This window comes from Channa argus, chromosome 1 (genome assembly GCF_033026475.1).
Source record: "Channa argus isolate prfri chromosome 1, Channa argus male v1.0, whole genome shotgun sequence".
NCBI lineage: Eukaryota > Metazoa > Chordata > Actinopteri > Anabantiformes > Channidae > Channa > Channa argus.
The window spans coordinates 41,282,705-41,300,934 of record NC_090197.1 but is presented as its reverse complement, the minus strand read 5'-3'; the positions used below and the strand labels follow the sequence as shown (position 1 = coordinate 41,300,934).

Below are 18,230 nucleotides of genomic sequence, written 5' to 3'. Positions count from 1 at the left end.
GAAACAATGATCGCATGGTGATTTACTTACTTTATTGTTAACGCTATTTTAGTTTAGACAAAAGGAAGAGCTCAATAAATAGAACAATTCAAACTGAATTTAGGTTAAAAGCTTGCAGGACAAATCAAGGCAGAATCCTGATATTAAGTACAAACAGCAATCATTGGTATTCTGAGTGAAAAAGTGATCACGTGTCCTGCATAAAATATGCAGTAGGCTATAAAATCTCATGAAGAATTGCAATCAACATGCATCAGGTCAACACACTCATTGTAACTCAATCTCACAAAATCAAGCATATATATGTTGGTACAAAACCGTCAAGAAATAAAAGGCATACATTTGTGGTATGTCCCTAATTTTTAAAAAAAAAATCTGTAAAGTGCCCAAGTTGGTGCCACATTTTAAAATCCCTTAACAAAATTATTTATTAGAAAAGCAGTACCAAAACATGTGAGGGAAATAAACTGTTACAATTTCTACTGTAAAGTGCAATTGCCTTGTAAAGTGTTCACATACTGCAGGATCAAGGCAGAGAGACATTTCCCAATTAAAAACAAAATCAAAACATAATACATATCCATTCGTCATTTAAAAAGCACAGAAGTTTAGTCTGTCAATTACATCTTCAGGTTTTAATCAACACACTGAAGGCTTACATGAGCAAGACAAAGATGGAGGTAATCCTCAGGGAGACATCAATGACAGAAAAGCTCTGTCACTTATGGTTGTTGATCCTTTGTTGATCTTGTTTCCATTGAAAGCAAACAAGGTCTCCTGAGAGTATTTTCTTAGTCATTCTAGTTAAAACAGAAACACTATTCCCCGTCAGAGGATCTCAGTGTTTACACCCAGCATTATTGCCTCTGTCATCTAGGCCTGGTGGGGGGCATCAGGACAGCTCTCCCTGCAAGCTAGAAAAACAGACAAATACTGTTAGCACATAGATAGGTCTATGTCAGACTGTAACTATTTAGTGGTGGGCAGAAAAAATGTAATGAACAAGCAGTCATTACCCCACTAAATTGAGACTATGGCTAAAACCACTCTTTTTAAATATAAATGCCTTTAATAACATGAAAAGTATTTAAATGCAGAGGTTTTAGGAAAGTCTAGTTGACTCTGGAAAGTTGAAACCATACCAGCTGAGTGTGTGGCAGTGGAGATGGGGCTGTAAAGGGCTTTGGCTTTACTGGAGGCAGTGGAGGCTTTGGTTTCATCATCTTTATTAGAGAGGAGATTGTTACATTTCAATAGCAAGAACAGTTAAATATGTGAATGTAAATATCTGAAAGATGTTGGTTTGGTAATGTTAAAAATATTATTTACTGGTTTTGTTCCAAGTGGTGGCAGAGGTCTTGATGGAGGTAGTGGTTTGGCCTAACCAAAAAAAAAAAAAAAAAAAAAAAAAAAAGGAAAATAAAAAAAAAAAGGGACAAATCATATAACAAATTATAACAATATATAATTTTAAAGAGCAATAAGGTCCTTTAAATAAAATTACAGTCAAAATATGTTGGCAGCTTTACCTCAGTATAAATCGGTTTGCTTAAAAGAGTTGGGGGACGCACGAATGGCCTTACAACCTGGAGAAAGACGTTACTGATTAAGATAAAGTGGCCACTTAAACAGAAAGAACTGCAATTCTAGATATAATGAATATTAGATTTAAGTATAGGTAAATCAGTAGATCAAATTACCTGTTGACTCTTTGAAGGCTGAAGTACTGCTTGCAGATTCTTAGGTGGCTGTAAGAGACAAAAACAGGAAAGTAAATGTTTGGCTAATATTTTATGATCCTAAGTTTTTTTGCAGCTTAATCACAAAAATGTCCTTTTTATGATTTAGAATTGCACTTCTGGAGATCATTGGTTGTCAGCGAAGGGGTCACTGGCAGTTAAGAAGGCACACAGAGTATTTGCCGTTTCTGTAGCATCAAATTTGTACCAGTTAGCCAAAACTGACGTTTTAGATGCAAATTACAGTTCTAACCAATGCAATTATTACATCTAATAGATGGGAGAAATCACCAGAACATATACAGAGTTAGTGGCAATGCATCAGACCTTTCTGGCATAGAAGCTATGCAATCAAAATGGAGACTCACCTCTGGAGCTGCTCGGCTGGGCTTCAGTGCTCCAGTTTGTGGTCGGTCAGTAGCAGAGAACAAAGGTTTGCAAGCTCGAGTGGCTGACGACTCCACAAATGTGGGCTTGCTGATGTGTGTGGTGCCTAGACAAGGGCGGTCTCGTGTACTGCTTGACCGAAACAACGGGTTGGATTGTCCTGAGGTAGACTTGAAGAATCTATAAGGAAATACACACAGACGCTAAAATTAAAGATAAACAAAATGCCTTTTTTTTTTATAAATAGCTTGATGTACATGCATTGGTGATTTAACAGAAACAGAGAGAAATGAAAGGAACATTCTGTACCTCTTTACAGGTCTCCTTTTTCTTATGCAGCACATCCAGCTCCCAACAACCAGGACCAGCAGCATAAGTACACCAACCACCACTGACACAACAAACACAACCAAACCTCCCTCTGTACACACAAACACAGATGTTGAATATGAAAAAGCATCTGTAATATACTCACAAAACAAATTTACTGTAACATATTTCCTGCATTTGTAGAAACTAAAGGGGAAATTCCATATAATAAGTGTCTGTGTGCATTCGAACAGAGCTCAATTGTTTTAGAGTCCATGGGAGAAGTGTTCCAAGGAATACATTTTTGGTGAAAAACAGCGTTACACAACCATCACATGTACAGAATGGTTATTAAAAGGTGAAGCATATAAACAAGCAGAAACAACAATGCACACAATACATGTGGATATGAGGATGGACAGGGATAACATGGCCGATACCTTTAGGCAGCTCTGACTGCTCCACATCACAGAAAGGTGGTGCCCAGCCAGGGTCACAGTGACACTTTCGCTCATGGTTACAAACCTGCCAAAGATCACACTCACAGTAAGTTATGCAATCATAAATCTACATCAATCCAAACTGTTCTGAGATTAATTAATTTCTTACCCCGTGGTTGTGGCACTTGGCAGAACAGTCATTTGTTCCATACATGTTCAGGTTTTTGATGTCTTGACACTGTTGTTCATAGCATACCTGAAAGGCAAATAAATATTAACATGGTTCATAGATTTGAAGTTGATGGGGGTTTTGTTCTTGCTTTCAACAGCAACTTGAGTTTTCTTACCATGTTCTTGCCACACTTGGTTCCAGTAGGTACGATACCCAGATCTGCAGGGTAATTGTCTTCAGGGTTCATGGTTGCCTCATTGCATATATCCCCGTTTCCTACTTTGTAGAAGGACTTCCTGGATGTCACTGGAAACTCCCAGCCTCCAGAGCAGAAAAGCTTACCACAGGACTGCTCACTGTAACCAAAAACTATAAGCATAATTCCAAAGCCTAACAATGTTATACTTTTACTATGTGCTAATATAGGGTATTTGGCTTTTGATTACATACCTGCTTGAACACCTTTGGTTAAAATATTTTTTTCTGCAGTTTCCATGCAGGTAGAAACAATCATCTGCGGCTACTTCAGCGTCTAAACAGAGTCATGACAAACAAGACAGCTGCAGATGTAAGAATATTGATGAGAATTGAAGCACAATTCACACGGTGATTCACTGGTGTCTTACCTGGTCCCCAAAGTCTCTTGCAGTGTGCCTGCCGTGAAGGACACTGTCCATTGTAGCAATATCCTTGTCCACGATTACATGGCAGGCCATTTTGTACGTAGGCATCAGTTGGACAGGAAGCAGAGAAGCCAGTGCAATATTCCGCGAGGTCGCAGTCTCCTGTCTTTTGTCGGCAGACAGTGCCGGTCGATTTAAGCTGTGAAGAGAGAGTGGAGAGAATCACAGATGGTGATGTACTGACTACTGAAATATATGTACACTCGGGTATAACCAGCCAGATGGCACAGTCAGACAGTGTCTAGCTTTATGGTAACACAATCAGTATCTGTTTGACTTTACTGATAGTATGACTTACTTGGCAGTTGTGGCAGCACTCTCCCTCTGCACACTGGGCTCCCGCATTTAGTTTGCAGGTAGTGGCATTGCAACAATGGTTCTTGCATTCCTATTAGGAAAACAGGTGCAAAATATACAATCTGGTCTCCTTTTTGTGACTTACTTATAAGATTGTATTTATTCACTCTTTTTGAACACAGCGTGCACAAACCTCGACAGTGCCACAGTCACACTCCTCTCCCGGCTCAAGGAAAGCGTTTCCACACACTGGCCCTCCATAGATGCGATCAGTAGGAGGATTATTCAGCAGACAGGCAGGGTTCACCTCCTCCAGGAACCTGCTGAGCTGCTGTTGGCTGCAGCTGCTAAACTGCTGCGGATACACAAGGCTAGAAGAAGGGACAGCAAGAACAAGAGCAGAGAAGCAAAGTATTGGTTTAGGTTTAAAAATAGTAAATTTGGGGGAGTTTGCAATTTGCATCTAAGAACTGAGCCTACCCAACACTCTCAGCCATGATGCAGCCTTTTTTCGACAATAAGGAGCCACAGACACAGTTTTCCGTATCATGAGACAGGCCCAGATTGTGACCCATCTCATGAGCAATGGTAGAAGCAACACCTATGGGGTTATCGTTGTGGTCCTGTGCGTGTGATAGACAAACATGGAGTCAGATAACTTTGTTTTACTTCCCAACTTATAGAAATATCACATAAAACAGTATAATTACCTCATTGACTGCTCCAGAGTTAGAGGTGCACATTGCATTTGTGTTTGCCAACCCAACAGTAGAGCCATCAAAATCAACACCTCTGAATGAAGAAAAGGTACATATTTTTAACAGCAGTTCTAAAACATTAAGACATCTTGAAGACACAAACACTTACTGGGAACTCCATTTTATTACAATCTAAAGCCTGTTTCCGACATGAACTCTGGACAGTATTAGAAGAATTAAACCTGGAACGATCTCTGGAGTGGCCCTTCAGACATGTAACTCACAACGGGAGATTGCCCAATAGAAAAGCGAGTTATTTTACATCACAATTCAATCTAAAACCTAATCTGTGGAAAAATGTGTTTTATTTACAGCACATCGGACAACTACATCTAATAAAAAAAGGTTCAATCAGGTTCGGCACAGAGAAGTGTGTTGCATGCACGAGCTCACGCGTATAATATGAACATTGCACTGAGGGGTCCAAAGGATATAATCCGGATAATGTCGGCAGCGTTTTCATTTTCATTCACATATAGAGCGGATAATGTCAGAATTCCACTGCATGTCTGAAAGGGTCTTAATACAGTCAAATACAGCAGCTGTGCCATGAGTTCTACTTGCACAAGTTTAGAATTTTGGAGTTGCAAGCATCAGAAAAGTGATCATTCCTGTGTTTATTGCTGAAGTCACAGTTGTTGGTGGAATCATACTGGAAGGCATTACTACATTAAGAGGGGGTTCTCATGTTTTGGCCATCCTATTAAAAACTAATGACGGGGAACAGAACAGGTGGCGCCACCTTTCTGTAATGCTCCACTGGACTGCATTAGACTGCACAGGTGTACCTAATGAAATGGCCAGTGACTCTAACTGAAAATATAGGTGCATCTTACGTGATGAACTGAGCATTGTCGTGCTTGGTCCTTGGCAGCAGGTTCCGCTGACGCCATTCGAGGAAGCGAACAAGGGTAAGCTCGGGATTAGTGCTGACCTCTATGTGATCTCTGTATGACCAGATATCCAGACCAACCAGCATCACACGAACACCCACAGGACGATACAGCTGATACAGAACAGCATGTTAGCACAAAGAGGAAAATGGGAATTATCCCAAAACTGAACTTTCAATTAAATTGTATATATTACTATTTTCGAATATAAAAAAAACAACAACACAATGCTACAAACATACAGCACCGTAACAGGAAACTAGTGTTGTGTCTAGTGCTGACTGATAATACATTCATGTTGTTCCCACTCTTTCAGAATATGAAAAGAGGATTGTGTGATATGTGTGAACATTTTCAGCGTAGGTGTGAAGATTCACAGTTAAAGTTAGATTTTCACAGAGAACTTTTTCTTCCTTTCACTGGTCAGATTCCAGTCAGTTAAGAACAATTAGTATCAGGACAGATTTCGTTCCATTTTATCCACTGAAGAAGTGCTGGACACGTGGCTGTGCTGCATCGTAAGAAAACTCTAAGTCTTATAAGCAAAAAATTAAAATAAACTAACTTACTAGGAAACATAGATGGAATAATCTGTTACTCCAGAAGGGAAGTTACGTTTATTTACACAACATTGAAGCTTAAACAGCCATTTTAACTTTAGAATTAAATTTTTTTATTTTAAGTTTTTATTTAGGCTTTTTTTTTTATAATATAATTTATTTTTACTTTAACTTTGAAATAAACTTCACTTTAACTGATTTAAAAAAAAAAAAAAGTACCTTGTCCACATGGTTCGCTATTTCAAGAAGTCTGGATGCCACTGTCTTTTTACTGGAAAACTTCTTATACTAAAGAGAAATTATTATTCAAATTAGTAAAACAATGAACAGCACCTCAGATATTGAACATAATTATGTTCTTTCTTGATAGGCTATATCTGCAATATCAGATTTTTCAGTTATCAGAAAATAGGGAATCAAACCTCTGTGTTGTCAACAACAAGAACCAGCTCCACCGTCCTGGGCTTTACTTTATGGTCACTGGTCTGGGCTCTGCTTTTCTGAATGACACAAAAAGTGTAAGGTATTAACAATATTAAACACACATTTAGGCATACCAGGTACTAGATTGACAATGTTTAATACAGTGAAATAATCAACTGTTTTACTGCTGACTTATAGTGTAAATACTTTTATAACAGGATTACACCAACAAAATCACATTACAATGATATTATCTTTTACAATATGCACAATTATGTTTGCACATTGAATGTGTGATCTATTCAGTAAAGGTCCAGTAAAAGTTTCCGAATATATTAAAATGATTCCATTGTTTCTTCCTTATTTTTGGTGCTTGTTTTTTTCATATATATTAAGGGCAAAGCCTTTTTTATTATAATATAACTTTTACGCAGAGCCAAGTTTGTCTCGGCATAAAAGTTATGTTATATGTTATATAATGTTATAAAAAATATAATTAACAGTAGTATTCAACTGCATATCCTTTTTTTTTTTTGCACAAAGTTACGTTATGTAAGAATGCAGCACAAAATATTGGCAATAGAGATCTCTGCTTTTCTCAGCTGTAGAATCGGAAATTTCGCATATATATGTATGTATTAATACTGTGTGTCTTTACCAGACTGCCAAGCTGGAACAGTCCAGACGGATGAGCTCCATGATCATAGAAAGTGGTCATGTTTCCATGGGAACAGGAGCTCCTCTTCTTCCTCAGGTGGTTGTAGCTGTAAACAGCGTGAAGACCCTCGTCACTGTGAGCATCAGAGCTCTGTCTGTCATCCTGCTGTCCAGCCTCGGACAGAGGTTCAATAAGGTATGTCTGGTCCTGGACTTGCACAAACCCCCTGCAGAGCAAAAACAGCAACTTTAGATTGGACAGAGGTGGAGGACAGAGGCCTTATCTTCTAAAAGTGATCTCAACTGAACTAGATAGTTTCTTATACGGTCTACAAGATATTAACATTCCTTACAGGAGACAGAAGGCAGCTTTAATTAGAGAAATCTGTACTACATGTAGTCCTAATGGTCCTCATGATAAAGGAAATGGAGGCTGGGGGACTGATTGTGTATTTGTATTGGACACGCTGGTCATGTGTCCCAGCAGGAGACTTACAGCCCCAAACTATTATGGGTTTAATTAAGTTTGGCATGCTATCCAGTGAAACAATAACCTTTTTGTAATTAGAGATATAGGGTGAGACAACTTTACACAATTAGAACATTACTCACTTTATTCCTGAGCACAGTCCAACGCTGGCAGAAGAGTCCTCTACTCCCACAATGTGTCCATGGTAGTAGCAGTGCAACTAGTCATTTGTCAGAGAATCAAAAGGACAGATTTAAACTCACTTTGGAGTTCCTTAATCTTAGGAATATGTAAATCACAGCAAAGAAATGTGATAAGAATATGTACTGTGCTGCATCTGAGGAAATGACTATCTGGACCTTATATGTCAGTTCCTGTTCCACATAAGGCTTAAGAGTTACAGTGTGTATGTTTGTGTTGCTCCTTCTTATAATGAGGAAGTTTGTAACTGAGAAAATACAAAGAGGTTAAAGTTGTTGCATGACGTCTTTCATTTGTAAATTAAAAAGAAATGCAGACAAGTATTGCCTAAAATGTGCCAATTAAGAATAATGTAGAAAAAGATGATAATCATACTATATTGATTGCAAAATATGAATTTCTCAACTTTTGTGCGTATTGCCATTGGTGTTGCATGACATTAAATACGTGACTGGTAAATTATGAAACTTAATTTTGGAAATTCTACAATACGTCCCTATTTCAAGAGCAAACTTCTCAATAGAAGTATGCATTTCGCAAACCCTATTTCTTGTATTTCATACAAGGGTGGGACGTTTTAGATTGACAAGAAACCAAAATGACCAGAGCTTTAGAAAAGTAAAAATAATGCCCAGAACACGAGAACAAATGAAACACTTGAAATTGGGTGGGTAGATGGCAAGAACATCTTGTACTTAATTCACACATCTGAATCCATCGAGCCATCCATTTGAAAATAATGACGTAAACAACAACAACATCCATTTTGTAACATAATATATTGACTGTCAAATGTGTTCTTAATGTAAAATAAAATTGTTTTGCACAACAAAACATGCATAGGTTTCTGATGAGTGATGCACAACTGTACAAAGGTATATGCTATCATAGCAGCTGGTCATAAATACAGAGATTGGGTTAATGGTAATAAAAATCTTGTGAAAGAATGCACAGCTACATACCTCAAGATCTTCAGTAGTTGTCACTTCAGTGCCCTGGGCAGAGTAGTGGGTCACAGAAAAGTTTGTCCCAACTAGATCCCTGAAAAGGAAACAGCTGTTTATGTCCAAAATATTGAAATATAAAATCGCGGTATATGAGGGCCTAGCACAGTCATATTAAATACAGCAATAAATCTAAAATTTTCTTACTTGTTCCTTTCCAGGTGTAGAGTGTAGTTTTTATCTCCAATTGTCAACGAGTACTGGAGTATATTGGGATATGTCTACACACACATACACACACGCACAAACACACAGACGCACACAATGGAAGAAACTTTAATACTTTCTCCAAAAGGCTAGAAACAATTTTAAAAGAAACAGGCAAAACAATGTGTTACCTCATTGGTAATGAGTGATGAATCCTTCAGCTTCTGAGGTATCACTGTTTTGTACTTCATCACATGAGGTAGAATGCTCACACTTCCCCCAATTGTTCCTGCAAGTAGGGAATTTTTTTTATCAGAACAAAGAACAAAGAAATAGAAGAAAAAAGCAACAAAGAAATAAAGCAACAACAAAAAAGAAAGTACCCAATGAGGAGAATACAATCCATATAAAATATCCAGAATAAAGCATGTTGCTTTAATGGACTGACTCTGTCATTGTGTGCTCTGGAGTCTGAAGAAAATGCGAGGAACCTCAGCTCTCCGCCCATTTCTGATGTGTAATATCCCAAAAATTACCATTCGAGGCTGACAAACCACATGAGTCACAACCAAAGCCTGTAAAAAGTTAATGTTACTACTTAAAAATGAATCGCTGCGCTTTGTGAGTTGCTGAGGGAGTCAAACTTAAAATGCAGACATGATTCTACGGAAATTGTTGAGGATTTGTGTTAATCGCGACTAAGATTTATGTGTCAATGAAACGTTAGTTTTGCCAGATCAGCAAAAGTATAGGGTTCATTTGTAACGTAGACATTACTTTAACAAATGTGTGCAGATTAATACTGAAGCTGCAGCTGCATGAGGTTCTTTTAGTTGACGAATTTATTTTTTGATAATATATCTAGGACCCACCTTGAGCTGACATCAGTTCTAGCAAAGCTTCTTCTTGCCACGTGTCGCCATCTACTGGACAAACTTCCACACTTGCTCACATTATTATCTTACCCCTTTTAATTTGGTTCATTTTAGAATGATGTCATTTGTCAAGTACTTAAAACTATAAAATAAATGCCGTGGGGTAAAAAGTGAGTAAATGTAGAAACATATAACATAAACTAGCACATTTCAAGAGCTTCACAATATTAGCAACTAGCATCAGAGCTTTTTATTTTTGTCCTTTCGGCTTGTGAGTTCAGGGTCGCCACAGCGGATCATTGCGCGCATGTTGATTTGGCAGTTTTACGCCGGATGCCGTTCCTGACGCAACCCTCCCCAATTTCTCCCGAGCTTGGACCGACACTGCACAGCTGGGGATGGGAATGGGCTGTTAGGGGTTCAGTGTCTTGCCCAGAGAGACTTCGACATATAGCCGGGACTGGGGATCGAACCACTGACTTTGTGGTCTGTGTACGACTGCCTTACCAACCGAAATACAGCCGCACACAACTTCCATTAGTTCAGTGGGAAAATGACTGAGAGAGTGACTCTTCAGTAAAACACTGAAGAGTAAAAGTTAAAGAGCGAATCCACGTAGGTTTCCATCATTGCATTTAGCTTTAGGTTCCCTTTACCCAAAGTTTTACTGGCTTATACACCTTATTTCACCAACATGTAACAGCTGCCATAATGGCATAGGGATGATCTAATATGTTAATAAGGTACGACCTTAAACGCTACACCAAGTAACTAGTGCATTGTTAGTCATGCAACGCTACTATCAAACATTATTTGAAACATGTTCAATTTTATAACCACAAACTTATTTCCATTGCTGGTTAGGAGTCTGGCGCATTTACCGACTGTGTCCAGTTGGAAATTCAAACCCAACACAGAATTATGGATGGTTCAGTTTTTTTGTGGCCGAGTTACTGAATATACAATTTACCGAGACCGGCCAGTTGGTGGCGGTATTGTATTATTTTGTTTTTGATAAGCACTTACGTCGACATTCTGCGACAAAAACTACCAAAACAGAAAACTACTGTCTGGGGTAACACTAACTTGGATGCTATAATTGCAGTCCAAAGAGTTCAAAAACAAAAAAAAACAACAAAAACTTAGAAACAATGCAGGAGCAGGAGTATGTCCGACATTTGACTGACGGAAATGTTTTAGTAAAAAACCATAAAGAGCGTCCTACATCAAGAGACGCACAGGAGCAGAGGCAGAGCGAGTCTGAGGAGATGAACCCGTTCCCGTTCAGCTTCAGTCCGCAGCTCATCCACCTCCACAAGGACCACGAGCTGTTTGAGGTAACATCACTGACTGTTACATTAGCTACATTAGCTCATTAGCTAACTACAACCATCACGAACTATGTGGATGCTGTTTACAGGATGGAGACATTCAAAGACACATGTATCTGCAAGACCTCTATATGTCAGAAGCAAACGACAAACCAACACTAAGGTATGAAAAACCTAAGCATGTGTTCTGCCATCGTGTGTTTGTGTGTGTGTGGCTTAGGCTTTAGGCTTTTAGTTTACCTTTTAAAATCAAAGAGATTACATCAAACTTCATATTCTGTTTATTATGGTATGGTATAATTTCCTTCATGAGCAGGAAAAATAAACAACAACACATAGGCCCCTAAAATAATAATAAGAAAATCTTCATCTTCTTCAACAGCTGTGGAGTATTCTTTTTAATAGTAATCCATTGGTTAGTCCGTGTTTGTCGGCCTGTTACTCACCTGCTTTCTCTTCTTACGTCTCCTCAGTGTGTCAGAGTTTGCCTGTCACATCTCTGGCTGCAGTGCAGTGTTCAGTACGTTGGAAGAGTATGAACACCACTACAACTCCCTGCACAGACACGTGTGCAGCTCCTGTCGTCGCTCCCTGCCAAGTGCCTGGCTCCTGGACATTCACATTCAGGAGTGGCATGACTCTCTCTTTGCTATTCTTGCACGGAGTCAAGACATGGTAAGTCAGAGATAAAATGGTTAGTTATGGTTTGAAACTAATATGAGCAAAAAGCTGTGAGTAAAGACAAATGCTGGGGCTTTAAACATTTATTAGACACTTTGTTCACGTTTTTCAGTACCAGTGTTTGGTGGAGGGCTGTGGGCAGAGGTTCAGCACTAGTAAACACAGGAAGGATCATCTAATAAGAATTCATAAATATCCCCCAGACTTCAGATTTGACAAAAACAAAAAGAAGAAAGGGTAAGACTGCACTTACTGCATTTTATGTACTAGCCAGCAGCAAAACATCAGTAAAAATATGAGGTTTACGTCCCTTTCACAGTAATCAGGTTTAACCTCTGGAATAAATGTTTACATATTCTTGCTGAGGTGAAGCCATGTTTCTATTATTTTATCATTTTTATTGATAATACATGATATGGAAAACCTGATGAGAGCTACAAGTATTTCTTTTTGGTGCTTTGCTGAAATCAGCATCTAATTTTTCTTGAAAAGCTTGAATATATTGGGAATTCTGTGTTAAAGTGATACATCATTATATTTTTTATAAGAACTCTTGTATGTGTATGTTTGTTCTCAGAGGCAAAGATATCAAGAAGCAAAAGCAGAAAGACACATCCATGGAGGTAGTAGATGATGTGTGTAAGTCTGAGGGTCTGTGTGAGGTTATGTGTGATGAGCTGTCTGACCAACACGAGCAATGGGAATCCACGGAGATGCATGTGTCCGAGGAAGAAGCTGCTCCCATGGCAAAGTCTGCCTCTGTTGGAGATCATGCAGATTTTACTGCAGCTCACACCACTGAGCCACTGCAAGCACGATACTCCTACAGGTTATTTTTTTACTTTTAAACAAGTCTTGGGGGAAAAACTAATGGAAATTTGTGTTTTTTTTTTTGTTTTTTTTATTATTAAACTCCAAGAAACGTCCTTTGTACAATTCATGCACACTGTTTTATAAATAAATTATATGTGATTTGATGCCTTCATATTATTTACTACAGTTTCTAATTTATTTAAACAATAGACAGCCTGTGATATTAAACAGCAGCTGTCCTTGTTTTTCAGGGTCCCGAAAACTGTGTGCTTTGGTCAAGGCTCCATCCGAGGCTTCAGAGGACGACAGCGAAGGAAATAAAGTAGCAGAATTGAGCCTTCTCTCCCCTGTCCTTAAAGATGTATAACTTAAAGCCATTTTGTAACATAATATATTGACTGTCAAATGTGTTCATAATGTAAAATAAAATTGTTTTGCACAAAGTGTATGTGCACAGAATTTCATTCAGATGATAGATAATAGCTGTTTCTCCTGCCACTTTTTTCCTCACTTGGCTTCATGTGGTGACATCCTGCCCGTCTGTTCGGAATGTTTCAGTTAAAGCATCCATGCTGTCAGTCGTTATAATAAACTTTTGTGTTATATCAGCTTTCAAAAGAAAGTACATCCTAGGGGATAATCTTGACCTGTGTTAACCGGTCACCTGATAAAGTTTCTAGAAATTCTAAATGTATGTGTTGTAATGAGGCAGCCTTTACATTTTAACCCACGGGGAACCTGAATGATTTTTGAATTAAAAAAATGAGGAGAATGACAAAAATTACACAATAGATTTTAATTGTACAAAATAATTTTCACCCATCAAATATAAAATATCTGTACATTAAAGACTGATTTCAGTCACGCTAGAATTCTGGAGTGTTTGCAAAAATAGTTGAAGAGTTTTATTTACATTTTGTAATTACATTGACGGGTCTTGGACTCTAGATGTCTTTCAACAACTGTGCAAAAAAATCTTGTTTTTGAGGTAATGTAAAAAAAAAAAAAAGGTAAAACTTTTACAAGTTGGTTTATATTTTGGAATTTGGGAAAAGAGGTTTAAAGTTACCATGCCAGAAGTCGCAATATTAAACAGCTCCGTGCCAAAATGCCAAATATTTTTGTAAATGAAACATCTTAAATATAAAGTATGGACACCAGTTTATTACAACATTAACTAAAGGGGACTAATGAGCTTCTTGTATTTTGTTCTATGATAGTTCTTGTTAGAGAGATATATTTTTTAGACTAAGTGAAGTACTTTCTCAATCATTGAACCTTGGGGTTTCCCCTTTAGTTTAACATACAATTTAGTAAACAGATTTTTTTGTAACTTTTTTCTTTTTCACCTTAGTGTCTGACTGTATGCTAACAGACAATACATTAAACTATGAAGTTCTTCAGATGACACAGAAAGTGTGTATTTACACTTAATGTGGATGACTATAGGTATTGTAGTGTTTACTACCCCCAAATTTAAATCTGTGTGGATGAGAAATTACCAAAGACCCCACCAGGAATTCAAGCCCACATGTCAATTCAGTAAGTCCTTGTCTAAAACCCAAAGCTACAGGGCTTTAATCAACATTAAAATTAATTTAGTGTTTATGGAAGGTCTCTTACAGGAAAGCTCCCAATGATTATGACATTTAAAAACTTTAACTGAAAAGCGAGCTTGGGTCCATCATTTAAAACTGCACTGCAAAAATGACCACGTTAACCAGTATTTCCCATAAAGTTAATTTTAAATACATTATAATAGAAAATTATTGAAAAATTCCAGTTGAGTGAAATTTTCTCTCTTCCATATGTTTCTTTAATGAACCGACTGTTTTAAATTTAAGCGAGATTGTTCTACCAACACCTTTGCGAGAAAAATATTTTTCCTCACGCTATTAAAAATTTCCTCAATAACGAATGATATTTGACACAAGATTTAACATCAGATTTCAGACAGATCGACTCATAGGATGAAAAAGTTTGCAGTGTGTGTTGTTTGCTGTATCAGGGCATTTTAAACGCAGCTCTCCCAAAGAGTCAGTTCAAAGTTAGTGGTGGTTAAGAAGACAGGTAGTACATCCCATATGGTCCACTGAATAGTCCTGGCACAGGTAAGGCCGGGCGCGGTCCGTTCAGGGCCCCGTACAGGGACGGTGCGCCCATTGGTGCGCTCAAGGGAAAAGGAAAGGCAAAGGCTGGCAAGAGCGGCTTCGCAGCCAGCTTAAGCTTCTCCAGCTCGGCCTCCTGCAGTCTCTTGGCCTTGGCCCTGCGGTTCTGAAACCAGATCTTGACCTGGGTCTCCGTCAGGCTGAGAGAGCTAGAGAACTCCGCTCTCTCTGCGATGGAGAGGTACTGTTTCTGTCGGAACTTCCTCTCCAGAGAAAGCAGCTGAGAGGTTGTAAAGGGGGTTCTGGGTTTCCTGTTGTTCTTGTGTTTCCGTAGATTGCACGGGGTCGGGCTGGGAAGTCCTGGAAGCACATTTCCAAAATCACATCAGTGGAATACAAAACTACTTATATGACTTTTAATATGACGTTATAGCAACTAAAGCCAAATAGGATTTATAAGAGTAGTTATATTTGGAGTCTTTAACATGCATCTAGAAGTTTTCAAAACTTTGTCCTTCGTTTCTATATTTTTTTTGTAGGACGAGATCATAAAGGATGATTTTTTCCATTATTTCAACAGTATTTTCTATCAGCCTATGATGTACTATTCAGCCTAATGCAGTGATCTTGGACTTTCCAAAACCGTTTTACACCACTGGAAAGCTGGAAAAACTCGTGAGAAATCGAAAGAGAGAGTATTTTATATTACACTCACTTGGAGGGGATGCGTAAGGAGCCTGAAACCAGGGGCTCGTCTCCTTGTCACTGAGGTCCACCACCTCTGGTTTGGACCGATAAAGTTCCCTCGGGGACGCGCACTCGGTCTCCTCTGCGGGTAGGCACCCTGAACCTGGCTCCGGGGAGTTCAGGCTTCTGCCCGGTATCCTGTCTGATATGAGAGACTCCACACTGAAAGGCAGATCCAAACTTTTGGTTTTGCATCTTTTGACAGGTAACAGTTCCAGCTTGTCTATTTCCATGCCGCCAGCAGTTCGGTCCTCCGGTGATGTTTCCCCCGGAGCATCCGAGGGCGGCGATCCCTGCGCAGGATTCATTACGCACGACTGAGGTGCCATACAAACAAATTTCCTGCCGCTCTTCTCGTTGCTCTTTTTGTTTTCGTGGTGTCACTCGAGGGAATCTGTGTTTCTGCCGAGGTTCCGCCGACGTAACACGACAGTGTCCTAGACTTCAGTTTTGACACACAGACTTGCCTTTTCTTCAGTGAAATGTCACAAGTTTCTCTTTCATCTTCCCGCACGCCTATCAGCCTGTGGATGTTTACACGTGACTCGGTCCAAACGCTTTCTGATAGGTCCGTCCGGTAAAGACAGTTCTGTGGTTCATTTCATGGGCTTTGACAGATGTGAACCTCTTCTGAGTTTCAAAGTGCACATTTAAACACTGCAGCATGACACCATGACTGCATAAATATATTAATGTCAGTAACACACGTTTTCGAAGTATAAAGCCCATAAGTCTAGCATTATTACTATAAATAGCTTAATAGCCTACTTAAACGACCCTTTTTTTATTTATATGGTTTTGATAAATAAATAGGTCTTTTAGCTAATATGAGCTTCTGATATTTATGTTATATGCAAAAAATATACAAAGCATATCATAGCAGCAGACCTTTCTTAAAATTCTTTATGCAGCTTACATACTTTAAAATTAAAGCTGCTTATTTGTACTTTTATATTGGTTTGTTATTAAAATTGCAATGTGCTGGAAGTGAACAACTCTGAGAGAATTATCACCAAACTTTTTAGTTCTACAAAATATTTTCAGCCTTTCACCTTATTCTCTTCATTTTATTGTGAATATTTGGTCTGTTTTTTCACTGTTCAACCACAGTCCTGGCAGCAAAAGTTTGCTTTAAAATTAGAGATGTTGGAAAATGCTCTGTACACTATCTACTATCTGAGTCGAGCCTTCAGCAGCTGACGAGCCAGATAATTCTTCAGGAGTTGGTGGAGACCAAAACAAAGCTAAAAGCTAAAACAAATCCAGCCAAACACTAAATTTGTATGCATGAGGTTGGAGAGGAACTTCACCGGTTTTCAAATAGCTTTCTATGGCTTTAGTACAGCATGTAAATGTACATGAATACTTTTAAACCTCCCTCTGACTTCTATATATTAAAATATTTCACTGCTTCTTGTTAAAACATCCCTCCGATGACATCACCCAGAGAAGATTTTCATGATTAGGAGTTAAGATAATATCATCTGGGGAAGCTCTGGAAAAGCAGGTTGACCATGATGACAAACTACATAGTGTGAGCAGGAAGATAATATAATTTGAACTTAAGGTTCCTCCAAGTGATGTCATCTGGAAGCATTTATCATCTAAAAGTGGAGAGATATTTTAATGTAAGGAAGTCAGAAAGAAGTTTAATGGCATTCATTTAGCAAGTTCATTGTCAGTGAAGGTGTCCTTTAACACAAAGTGGCTGCACATCATTTAAATGTTGCTTTGCATCTTTAGATTGTGTAAGTACTGTAACTGTGTGCTATAATGTTAACCATGTCAACTTTTTAGAACATAAATATGTCAGCATTATGTTTGCAGTTTTCTTTTCCCGAGTGGTAAAACAATAATAAACTTAACAATAAAGTCAAACTGTCACCAGATACATGTCACAGGAAATTCAGTTAAGCCCATGCTAATATAAAATGTTTTTATTGTGTTGCAAAAACTAGAGTCACTATTTGTTGTGCTTGAGAAAAATGTTGACAGTAGTTTATCACTGTGTTTCATTAAAGCAGTGAGGCTATCTAGGCTGTAATTTACAGTACATTTTATCATCTTAAGAGTTATTGTCACTGTAAATTTCTATCATGTGGTCAGTAATCAAATTATCCTTGGCTGTGCATTGGCCATATTTCAACCTATTGTGTTCATTGTCTGTAATTTCTTTGTGAGACAGTTAAACCCCAACTAATGTTGAAGAGGCCCATTGGAGAGGCCCAAATTGGCCTTGTTTTGCAGCTCTTCAAATCAGATCAAATCATTTTCAGTGAAACCCAATATGTGAGAGTTTTTTCTCTCTTATGGGAACTACTGCTGGGCCTGCAGCAGTAGGACAATTGGTTAAATGGAGTTAACTGTTTCTCCCTCGCTGAGGTACATTTCTGCTTTGATCCTGCTGCGCCTGGCGCCTGTCTGCTCTCTCTCCCCCTCTCCCTCTCTGTGTGACAATGATAGATTGCTGGGTAACCATACAAGCTTTCAATGACTGTAATTTAGTGCCCAACAACATAACATTCTCCTCTACTCA

At 38.5% G+C, this 18,230-nt stretch overlaps 3 protein-coding genes across 4 annotated transcripts; 1 reads left to right on the top strand and 2 right to left on the bottom strand.

Moving 5' to 3' along the window:
* Positions 1–10: 10 nt before the first annotated feature.
* adam8a (ADAM metallopeptidase domain 8a) lies at positions 11–9,659 on the bottom strand. Its single transcript, XM_067521667.1, has 25 exons — positions 9,523–9,659; positions 9,331–9,428; positions 9,140–9,213; positions 8,951–9,029; positions 7,931–8,007; positions 7,320–7,545; positions 6,661–6,738; positions 6,458–6,526; positions 5,622–5,791; positions 4,738–4,819; positions 4,508–4,650; positions 4,221–4,398; positions 4,029–4,118; positions 3,674–3,869; positions 3,498–3,579; positions 3,223–3,403; positions 3,045–3,131; positions 2,876–2,960; positions 2,436–2,547; positions 2,108–2,306; positions 1,701–1,748; positions 1,530–1,586; positions 1,330–1,380; positions 1,143–1,223; positions 11–914 (listed from the first exon to the last, which is right to left on the bottom strand). Exons 1-25 carry the CDS (start codon positions 9,566–9,568, stop codon positions 870–872), a joined length of 2,634 nt encoding a protein of 877 aa, XP_067377768.1. The 5' UTR covers positions 9,569–9,659; the 3' UTR covers positions 11–869.
* Positions 9,660–10,953: 1,294 nt separating this feature from the next.
* Positions 10,954–13,283, top strand: znf511 (zinc finger protein 511). Of its 2 annotated transcripts, none has more exons than XM_067521641.1 (6): positions 10,954–11,351; positions 11,435–11,508; positions 11,819–12,020; positions 12,139–12,263; positions 12,604–12,665; positions 13,091–13,283. In XM_067521641.1, exons 1-6 carry the CDS (start codon positions 11,166–11,168, stop codon positions 13,204–13,206), a joined length of 765 nt encoding a protein of 254 aa, XP_067377742.1. In that variant the 5' UTR covers positions 10,954–11,165; the 3' UTR covers positions 13,207–13,283. The 2 variants fall into 2 exon arrangements, with proteins under 2 accessions (XP_067377742.1, XP_067377734.1); XM_067521633.1 differs by having other exon boundaries at positions 10,973–11,351; positions 12,604–12,855.
* msx3 (muscle segment homeobox 3) lies at positions 13,186–16,209 on the bottom strand. Its single transcript, XM_067521654.1, has 2 exons — positions 15,663–16,209; positions 13,186–15,307 (listed from the first exon to the last, which is right to left on the bottom strand). The coding sequence occupies exons 1-2, from the start codon at positions 16,021–16,023 to the stop codon at positions 14,898–14,900; spliced, it is 771 nt and encodes a 256-aa protein (XP_067377755.1). The 5' UTR covers positions 16,024–16,209; the 3' UTR covers positions 13,186–14,897.
* Between the last annotated feature and the right edge of the window lie 2,021 nt (positions 16,210–18,230).

Bases quoted from the DNA above. Each gene is read 5' to 3' on its own strand.
- adam8a (XM_067521667.1), bottom strand. From the start codon at position 9,568: ATGCTTTATTCTGGATATTTTATATGGATTGTATTCTCCTCATTGG. The intron at 6,739-7,319 runs GTAAAGACACAC...TGTGTCATTCAG, and splicing joins TGTTCCAGCTTGGCAGTCTG to AAAAGCAGAGCCCAGACCAG. The intron at 1,381-1,529 runs GTAAAGCTGCCA...TTTTTTGGTTAG, and splicing joins GCAAACCGATTTATACTGAG to GCCAAACCACTACCTCCATC.
- znf511 (XM_067521633.1), top strand. From the start codon at position 11,166: ATGCAGGAGCAGGAGTATGTCCGACATTTGACTGACGGAAATGTTTTA. The intron at 11,352-11,434 runs GTAACATCACTG...TGCTGTTTACAG, and splicing joins AGGACCACGAGCTGTTTGAG to GATGGAGACATTCAAAGACA. The intron at 12,021-12,138 runs GTAAGTCAGAGA...CACGTTTTTCAG, and splicing joins TTGCACGGAGTCAAGACATG to TACCAGTGTTTGGTGGAGGG.
- msx3 (XM_067521654.1), bottom strand. From the start codon at position 16,023: ATGGCACCTCAGTCGTGCGTAATGAATCCTGCGCAGGGATCGCCGCCC. The intron at 15,308-15,662 runs GTGAGTGTAATA...ATGTGCTTCCAG, and splicing joins TCCTTACGCATCCCCTCCAA to GACTTCCCAGCCCGACCCCG.